The 10690-nt window shown below is 36.5% G+C and overlaps 1 protein-coding gene across 1 annotated transcript; it reads left to right on the forward strand.

Moving 5' to 3' along the window:
- Positions 1 to 2427: 2427 nt before the first annotated feature.
- Positions 2428 to 8777, forward strand: LOC127660261 (beta-2 adrenergic receptor-like). The gene is given in 3 exon segments (XM_052150397.1): positions 2428 to 2636; positions 3459 to 4562; positions 4564 to 8777. Coding segments are annotated over 2 exon segments (1233 nt in total). The 5' UTR covers positions 2428 to 2636; positions 3459 to 3461; the 3' UTR covers positions 4696 to 8777.
- The last annotated feature ends 1913 nt before the right edge of the window (positions 8778 to 10690 follow it).

The following is a 10690-nucleotide window of genomic DNA, read 5'->3' on the forward strand; positions in this document are numbered from 1 at the left end:
GGGCATTGTTTCCCAAAAGTAACGACGTACACAGAATTTCATCTCTAAATCATGGACATACACAACTTCAACTCTGTGTCAGAACACACCCTGGAATTATCTGCCTAAGATTAGCCTATAGGTTAAAGCAGGGGTCGACAACCTTTTTGACATGGAGTGCCATTTTTATTTATTTTCCTGTTCAATGGCTGTGCCGACAACCCCACTATTTGGCATTTTTATAACTTAATAGTTTATTTTTCATTACAAATTATATGAATTAATCATAATCCCGCATGTAAATTTTCAGAGCATCTAAAGTGCTTTAACTATTAACCATGTGGGTTTATGTTTTCTCTTTTAATTGTTAAATGTAAATTGAGTGTAACTATGGTTTAAGGAGAGTGTACCTGTATGCTGGGTTGGAAATCTCAAGGATTAATAGTGGTGTTTTTCATATTACATTACGTACAGTGATGTGCGGTGATGTCTTAAAGAGCTAGGCACTGAGTTATGAAAGCCAGATTACCTGATTTATTGTTTAAGCTAATAATACGTAATAACAGTGAACGTTACGCACAAGTGCGGCATATCAAGAAATGTAAAAATCACAGACACACACACACACACACCAGCACGTAAACAGTGAACGTTACGCACAAGCGCGGCATATCAAGAAATGTATATGTATTTTATATATGTTTTATATATAATATATACGATTTTGTTACTATATCTTCATTAGATATTATTATACAAAATTCAGTAGTCAAAACACAGAACATATAACAGAACATAAGTTGTTTATTTTTTACAACATTATGTGCTTATTTTTTTATGTGCAATCTTCATCTTTATAACAGAAGATACAATACAACAATCCTTTACCTTTTCATTGTGGTAGGTTATATACAGCTTCCTTTGCTCGTCAAGTGCAAGGTCGATCCGAGATTTTCCAAAGATTTTCAGTGTAATTTGACACTGGATGTGAGCTGACGACTTTTCATGCTTGGTTAAAGCTGCGGGCAGGTTGTTCAAATCACAATATCCCGCTGAAGTCCAAACAGTCTGACTGGTTGAAAAAAGCAGGCAGGGATGCTGATTGTTAGCACAGCCACATAGCCAATCTTTTCTTACATACCAATCAGTTTGAAATGATCGGATAATTTTTGGGCCCTTTTGCTGTACTAGTCAATCTAAGGCTGGCGTAGACCTCCCTCTTGCAATTAACTCATATTTGGAATTAAAATCGAGCTTGGAAGTTGGAAAAAATTCTTAATTCCGTGATTACGGCCGGTGCTGTCATTTTGATTTTGAATTTGGCGGGGATTAGGCATGTACGCTAGCTGTGGTGTAATGACGTTAGCTACGCAAATGTCCAGGAATATCTCGATTTTAATTGGTCCATGTCTGATACGTAACGGAGATGATTACGGGCGTAACATATTTACGTCAAAAGGCACAGCAGATTTGTGCTTTTTGCCGTACATGTTAAAGAATACAGGATCGAAGTGCGCATGCGCAACGTGGGTTTTCCGCGTCTGCAATGAATGGACCGTAAAAGCACTGCTTATTCTACCATTTGTTTTTAGTTGATTATGCGTAACTGCTACATTTGTCATCATAACGTCTAAACAATTGGAATAACACACATATTGCATATATAAATCACAAGAATAAAAAGTAAAAATACAAATACAAGCCCCGCGACCCGACTTCGGATAAGCGGTTGAAGATGGATGGATGGATGGATGGACAAATACAAGTTTATTATTTAATAAACATTATATTTTTGAATTTTGGCAGGGTAGGCAGTGCCTAGTTTGCCTACTCAGACCGCACGTCAGTGATTACGTACTGTTCTGAAAGCAAAATGAAACACGGAATGTACAGTAGGCTGTCATCAGCGCAGTCTGACTGAAGCAAAGAGGGCGCGTTTACTCGCGCGATTAACAGAATGTGAAGCGCTACCTGCTCGTGATGCGCAAATGGCTTGCACGCGCTGCACGAGTCTGTTGGGTTACTGCAGTCTCGTCACATTTTAACTTTTTGTTTAGCCTCCCATTCAGCTCATAAAAACACGCTGAGTGATCATGAGGAAGGATTAGCTATAGCTATGACACGCGTGCCATAGGTTGCCGACCCCTTGGTTAAACGATAGGCATGAGAGCTTTATTTAATTTGCATATGCAAGCAACACTTGTGTGCTGTATACATGTAGATAAGTTTAAACATTCCAAAATGCTGCGTATTGCGTATAAAAAAAATAAAACCAGAAAAAAGAGTTATTAGTTAGTCCTGTATAGCAGGCAGCATAAATGCAGTGCAGCCTTAACCTTACTCTTTTGGCTAGACAGCTCATTGGCTGGAAGTCTGTTGTGATGTCATCACAGAATGTTATAAGAACTCTGAGAAATAGCCTGGCAGCCACATTCAACGTAACACAGCTAAGCAGAGTGACTGTGTGAGAGATTGAGAAAATTGCTGTAGTGACAACAAGGAAGCAAGAGTAAAACAGAGAGGAAGACAGAGCACGCAAAAGACAGACATAATGAAGGGGGCATCTACTTATTCCTAACAACCCTACAGACCAAAAAAGAAAGAAAAAAAAAATTAATTCGACTTTGTATGGGAGGAGTGAAAGGAAACTTTTGGAGGTTTGTACATAACATTTTTATATCTTTTTAAATACGTTATGCATGTGTGTAACACTAACACAGTGTTTGCTTACTGTTATTGTTGGCATTTAAAAATTGTTTAAAAATGAATGCACAAAATGCATTCTGTGTTCTACTCTGTTTTGCCAAATAACCTCAAATGTGCTTTGTGTGGTTACATCCAAATTAACTGGTTATATTCAAGTCACTTTTGTACACATTTTATGTATTCACCTTTATGGTGTACACTGGGGGGGAAATGTACAAAATGTGCTTTGGGTATTAACATCTAAATAAACTTTTTTATTCTATTAAATTGTTTTATTTCATATGACTAAATTAACCTGACAAATTAGTTTAAACGATAAAACTATTTTTATGGGTTAGCTCAAGAAGAAATACATCCAATTGAAGGTTACCACTTTTTTCAAAAATATTATTTAACATGACTAAATCAATATGACTGGCCACACAAAATGGTAACCCGCAAATTTAAGGAGCTAGTTCTACCTGATCTATTCCTCAAAATACTTTTATTGCCTAACCAAATGTATTCAGGTTGATCCAGTGATGTTAAATAATATTTCCGACTTGAATCAAACCAGTTAATTTAGACATTACCAGATGAAGTACATATTGTAGCTTTTTTTATACACTTGGTACATTGGGTTACGCCAACAAAACTATTTCTTTTAAGGAAAAGATCAAGTAGAAATACACTTTTTTCAATGTATGTTTGCTTTTGCACCAATTTGAAACTAATTTAGCACATTTCACACACATTAAGCATATTTCAATTTTCAATTTCAATTCTTCTGTCAGATCATGGGAAGTACACAGGCACCAGACTTTCGTAATATCTCAGAGGGTTTTAACATTTCTGCACCCATGTCCTATGCCACAAATGATGTAAAGATGGTGCTGCTGGGTATTGTCATGTCCATACTGGTCCTGGCCATCGTCTTCGGCAATGTGTTGGTGATTACAGCCATCGCCCGCTTCCAAAGACTCCAGAATGTCACTAACTGCTTCATTACATCACTTGCATGTGCTGATCTGGTCATGGGATTGGTGGTAGTGCCCTTTGGTGCCCTTAACATAATCCTGAAAAAGTGGCACTTTGGCAAATTCTGGTGTAAGTTCTGGACAGCCACCGATGTTCTGTGCGTCACAGCCAGTATTGAGACACTCTGTGTCATCGCTCTGGATCGATACCTTGCTATCACGTCACCCTTCCGCTACCAGTCCATGCTGACCAAGCGCAGAGCGCGCATTGTGGTGCTGCTGGTGTGGGTCATCGCTGGGCTCATTTCTTACCTACCAATCCATACAAATATCTGGGAATCTGAGGGTCAAGAAGCAGAAAATTGCAAGAAAAATATTTCCTGCTGTGAATTCCACACTAACACTCCCTATGCCATCACTTCCTCCATAATTTCCTTCTACATCCCACTGATCGTTATGGTTTTCGTCTACAGCCGTGTATTCCAGGAGGCAAGAAAGCAGCTGAAGAAGATTGACAAAAGTGAGGGCCGATTCCATGCTCAGAAAAACAGCAGGAAAAAGCAGGAGATGACAAGCAGTGGAGAGGTCGTAAGCGGCCAATGTGACATGAGGAACATCAAGAAGCCTAAGTTCTGCTTGAAAGAACACAAGGTGTTGAAGACTTTGGGCATCATCATGGGCACCTTCACACTGTGTTGGCTGCCTTTCTTTGTAATAAATGTAGTGGTGGACATCTATAAGACGGACAACATCATCTTGTCGTCCACAATTTTAAACTGGATAGGCTATGCAAACTCAGCCTTTAATCCGTTGATCTACTGTAGGAGTCCAGAGTTCAGGTATGCTTTCATGGAGATCCTATGCCTCAATAGGTCACCCTACCCTTATGTGAGGCCAACTAATGGATATATATATAGTGGGCATAGATGGCAAAGTGAACACAGAGAGCGAAGCAAAGGCAGTTCAGATGACAGTGAGCCAGCTAATAGCAACTCAGGTAAAGAGGGATGCAGGACTGCAGATAAATCTAATGGTAACTGCAGTAAAAACATAATGAGTGTGTTATAATTCACCTTGCAAGTCCTGACTTGTTCCACTTCTTAGTATGTCACATAAGGACAGGTTACACCTCCTCTGGTAAGTGGGCAAGGGTGGGTGCTTGCAAAGGTTGTTTCATGGTGGAAATCTGGCATATTCAAAATCTTCATCTACCTCATTTTGTATTGTTTTCTTATCCACCATCACTTGCTCTATCAGTTTATTTTGACAAGTCCCTGATAGCTCACTCAAAAGCTTGGGCATTAGAACAAACAACAAAACAAACAAAAAAAAAAAACAACAACAACTATAAATTAATGCTATAAATGCTTCTTGATTTGGATTTCATTCAAAATAAAATATGAATAGAAGATCAGGAACTACTATGATTGGGAAGAATGCTATATGAATATTTGAGGTGTGGGTTTAGCACTAAAGAGACTTCCATTTGCCCCACCTCTCTCTCAACAGATGTCTCTGTCTCTGTCTCTTGGCAATCAATCCACACCCAACTGAGAAGTTGAATTACAGTTTCTAAGAATTGAGAAATTCTCATGATCTGCTTCAATACCAATTTCATAAGACTAGCGGTCTAAAATAGATATTGCCTATTTTTAGCACTTTTTTTAAACTGCTACTTTGCATTGTTAAATATAAACCATGCCATTCACTCTCAAAGATGCAAAGAGCATGTGCAAACACTTCACATTTTTACTTTCACTCTGGTAAAGCTGATCATTTCAGTTATAGTTCAGTTTCAATACAATCCCTGCTCTGCAATGCAATACAAACCTGCCTTTACATCAAAATGTTATCTTACACTTGCCACAGCTCTTTCATGTTCTGTTTTGTGTCGACATGAGTTGACAAACTGAAAAAAAGGGCTGGGTTAAAAATGACCCAGCATGCAAACAGCAAATCTTGCCCCAGTAATAAAAAATAAATAGGGAAATAACCTGCATGGTCATATACGTCTGTTGAAGGATTTGCAGAACGCTATGGTTCATTCTTTCAGACATGCGATTGCTTAAGCTGAGCATCCTTAAATGGAAGTCACTATATATAAACTCCTTCATGCTGGTGTCTTATACCATTTATGCAGTATTTTTACAGCATAAACAAAAATCTATTTCTCTCGGTTATAACACAGAACTTCTCTGGTGGCCTTTTTTGATTCGCCTGATGTCATTTCAGATCTCTCTGCAGGCGCAGGCCATAAGGCTGCCAGATACTCAGTATTTACCCTGGGAATGTACAACAGAGCATAATCCAACAAGCCTCTGTGTAAATCCATGAGATTCTGTGTTTATCAAAGACATTATGTTACTCCCTCCCAAAAAACATTATCTAGAAAGATAAATAAATTAGGATGTATCTTGTTTCATGTCTGCAAGCAATGATAGGCTCAGCTAATGCATGCTGTGCTAAGCACACAGTCATTTTAATGTTCAAATGACTGTCATTTTAATGCTCAAATTTCTGAGGTAGGAGTTTAATCTAATGTTCCATACACTTCAACAACCGTGTTAGTGGTTTCAATACTTGTCAGTGTTTGTGAACTATTAATTTAGGTCAAGTGGCTCTCTGTTACAGTGTGGCCTGCTTATGCTGTCAAAACTGTGAAATTGTTTTTTGAGGAAGTGTCACCAGCACATTTGTGGCTTCTTTGTGGTCTTGTTTCATGCCCTAGCAACTTTTGTTGTGCACATAACAAAACGCTTAAAAAATAATTCTGTGTGTTACTTTACTTGGGGAAAAAAACATTATTTGTTTTATGGGAGCAATCTTGCTGTTTTATGGGAGCATTGCATTTTTTAATGGAATGTATTGTAAATATGTCTCAGCTTTGACATTGTTAATGTAATACAAGCAGTGTCAATGTATGTCAACTTATTTAAAAGACCATATGGATTATTATTATGCTGGTCTTCTGAAGACAGCGCACTATTTGTGAGAATATGCATGTGTGGATGTCCTTGTTCTGGAAGTGAAAGTGAATGTGACAGCTTGGACAGATTTGTTAACACTGCACCCTTCTGGGAGAGTTGTTCTCCACAGGGAGCTCAATTGCCTATGTTAAACTCTTGACCTGTAATCTTGTGCTAAATTGTCCTTATAGAAATATTTGTGCAATATTTGCCATGACTGTAGCGGTGTGGTTTACTGTTTTGTTAGAACTTTATATTAATGTTGCATTCTGTGTGGACACGTTTATCTTTAACAAGTAAAGTGTTTACATTCATAAATGTCTTTCTGTTGACATGTTTTAGGTTTATTGGCATGCTAAATGACATGAATTGTCATGAATCTAAACAATGTTCTGGAATTTTTTAATCAGATCGCTATGCCTCCCATTGATGCAACACAGGATATCACCTTTAAAGCTCATTAAAGATACAATGAGTAATTTGTTTTCACACATAAAAGTGTCATACCTAGACAAATAATGATAATTTTGACATATATGTTTAAAAAAGTGTACATGCATAAGAAATGACGGCTTCAGTCATATCAGTGGTTTTATTCGACATAAGGGTTATCCCTATGGTGGCAGCTATGTTGAGATCACCAGCTGTATACCACTCACTTTGGCTATGTTTGGAATAACATACTGCCATACTACTCATATATATATATATATATATATATATATATATATATATATATATATATATATATGCAGAAATATTAAGAGTTGTATGGTAGTGTGCTTTTCTAAACATGCAGTAGCCTCTCGGTAACCCCCGAAGATCGGACACATTTGGTTCCAAAATAAAGAAATCATGGGATAAAGGGTTTTTTGATGGTTATTTCAATGGCATCTTTAACTGAAAACCTTTGCTTTTCGTGATGCTGCTGCCACACCAATAGGTGTCAGTGTAAATGTCCAAGACTGTTGTATTGACCAGTGAAACGTGAATCAAAATGACATTCCTTTAAAGGAATAGTTCACCCAAAAATAAAAATTTACCATCATGCCATCCCAGATGTGTATGACTTTCTTTTTTCTGCAGAACACAAATTAAGACTTTTAGAAGAATATTTCAGCTCTGTGCATCCATAGAATGCAAGTTAATGGCCAAAATGCTGCTGCTCTAAAAAGCATTTAAAGGCAGCATAAAATTAATCCATAAGACTCCAGTGGTTAAATCCATATCTTCAGAAGTGATATGATAGCAATGGGTGAGAAACAGATCAATATTTAAATAAATTATTGCTAGACATTCTTCTCCCTGCCAGTAGGGGCGTATGCATGAAAATTAGAATCACCAACATCATAAGAAGAAGAATGTGAAAGTGAGCAGGAAGGAGAATTTCTTGTAAAAATGTACTAAAATATTTATCGGTTTCTCACCCACACCTTTCAAATTGCTTCTTAAGATATGGGTTTAACAACCGGAGTCATATGGATTACTTTTATGCTGACCTATATGATTTTTAGAGCTTCAAAATGTTGTCACCCATTCACTTGCATTGTGTGGACCAAAAGAGCTGAGAAATTCTTCATTTTGTGGTCTTTTGAAGAAAGAAAGTCATACACATACGGGATGGCATAAGGGTGAGTAAATGATGAGAGAGTTTTCATTTTTTGGTGAACTGTACCTTTAAGTCCATTAACTGTGCCTGTACAGCTGAAAAGTAAAGTTCTGACAGGAAAATTTGGTGTTCCTATTAACCTGTTAACCTATTAACAGTTTACCAGTACAGTTTAGACAAGTTTTTTGTTGTTTGTTTGTTTTTGTTTTTTTGCTCTACACATTTGCCTTGGAGGGTGTTTTTCACATTTGTAAGAACAGACACAGTGTGGTCAGCCCCTCACTGATGCATTAAAATGTGTTTAAAAATGCCCTGAATATTGAATAGATTTTTAAATCTTAATATCAAAACACAGGCAAATAAAAACACTGTTTAGCTTTTAGGAGTGCTTAATTCATGGCATGTGTACTTTATATAATACTGTACCAGTTTGATGTTTACTTTGAGCAACTTTCGCACAAGATTTATCACTGTTTTGTTGAACTCGTGAAGTATATTCAGCTATACTTATTGTTCAGTGGTATTTATGAAATGCAAGTGTCATTCTATTTTTATTCTGTAATAAATGATGTATTTAATGTACACCATGGAGTAATGGATTTTTTTTTTATATTTGGATGAAAGTCACACAGCACTCATTCTTGGTATGTTTGTGAAACAAAACAAACAAATTAATAAATCGCAGTGTGGATGACAGCTTTCGGGTTTTCAAAGGTTCTAAAATGCTCTTTATAGGGGTAGTTGACCCAAATAAATTTTATTCTGACATCATTTACACACCCCCATATTATAATAAACCCATATGATTTTCTTTCTTCCATGGAACACAAAAGGAGATGTTAGTCAGAATGACAAAAGATAAAATGAATGTAACTTTTGACTGCAGCTGTTAGTTCCTTACATTGTGCTTAAGATTGCATTTGGAACAATATGCAAGCTTGTGAGTAAATCATAACAGAATTTTGGGCGAACTGTCCCTATAAAAGTGTTTACTAAGCATAGCTGCACACACAAATGCATTTCTGAGACAAAAAGAGTGTAATCAATGAGTGCATATGAGTGGTTATGTAACTTTTTTAAGAAATTTGACATGGTTTTAACATTGCCCTCAGGATATTAGATTTAGCTCCCAACAGACTCTTTCAATATTGTAGGCCATCAGAAGGCATTGGCCTCACCATCCAAGAATAAATCAATCAGTACATCACCATAAGTATGATTTGTGTCCATCTGTGCTGCATGGAAAACATCCCCTGAAGAATAACTTTTGCAAGCATAGCTGCAACAGACCTGTCTATTTCAGTATGGGAAAGAGTGCCTGCAGCATTTGATTGGAATAGATATTGCAAAACGTTTCCATTCCAAGCAGAGGCTTATTACTAAATCAGATTTCACTATAATATATTCTCATTCACCTCATATCCATGTGAATTATGGCCTGGATACATTAAATTACATGACATTTAAATGTCTGAGTGTTTGAAACAAATGGGGCAATATGATTATTCCTGATGTTATAGTGGTAAATGTTTCCTTTATTGATTGGTTTATATGCCTGGTGTGACATTTAGGTAAGAGCATAAAATATATATATTTTTATACAAGAGAAAATTAGATATAAATGTTTCCACAAAAATTCCCAGAGGAAAATATAGGAAGGTATTCCACATCAACCTCATTAGTGATGGTGAAAATATGCATCAAGAAATAGATAGATGAATGTATAAGATTAAAGGGAAATTCAAGGTAAACCTGCTCAGCCTAATACTATCACTAAAATTCTGTGGTTTCCAAATGCTCTCCAAAACTGAGCAAATGAAAAAATGAAAGAAAGCATGAGGCACATTTTACAGTAAGAAAGGCATTATGATTTGTGCTTAAAAAGACAAAGTTTCAATACAATTTTGAAGAGCTTAATCTACTTCTGGTCAGGATGTAATTGTAAGAAGTGAAAAGATAAGTTGCTACATTAATTGGGACTACAAAAGTGGTCAGATTCATCAAGTAAATATATTCACATCCTTGTGATAGTTGTAAATCTTATTTAGCAACTTGTTACAACTTGAATTTAAAGAAACGGTGGCTTCAAAATATATGTTAGAGGTATATGTTGTAAGCACAGACCAATCTCACAAGAATTCATTACAATAGTATGAGGTGCTGATTTTATACCAATTCATTGTTGAGTTAATTCGTACAAACTCTTATGACTTGATAGTTATTTTGGCAGTGGAGAAAATAACTGCTGTCTATGGGCGCTTCGCTTAAACTGAGACAAAATGCTCAAAAAGTGTTGTTTGTGGGATTGAAACAGCACGCTTGTGAAAGATTATTGGAGATTTGTGCTTCTTTAAATTTCCGATTGGATCGATGGATCATGATAAACTCAGGATTTTTCAAATATACAGGTGAAACTCGAAAAATTAGAATATCGTGCAAAAGTTCATTAATTTCAGTAATTCAACTTAAAAGGT

This window comes from Xyrauchen texanus, chromosome 19 (assembly GCF_025860055.1).
Source record: "Xyrauchen texanus isolate HMW12.3.18 chromosome 19, RBS_HiC_50CHRs, whole genome shotgun sequence".
Taxonomy (NCBI): Eukaryota; Metazoa; Chordata; class Actinopteri; order Cypriniformes; family Catostomidae; genus Xyrauchen; species Xyrauchen texanus.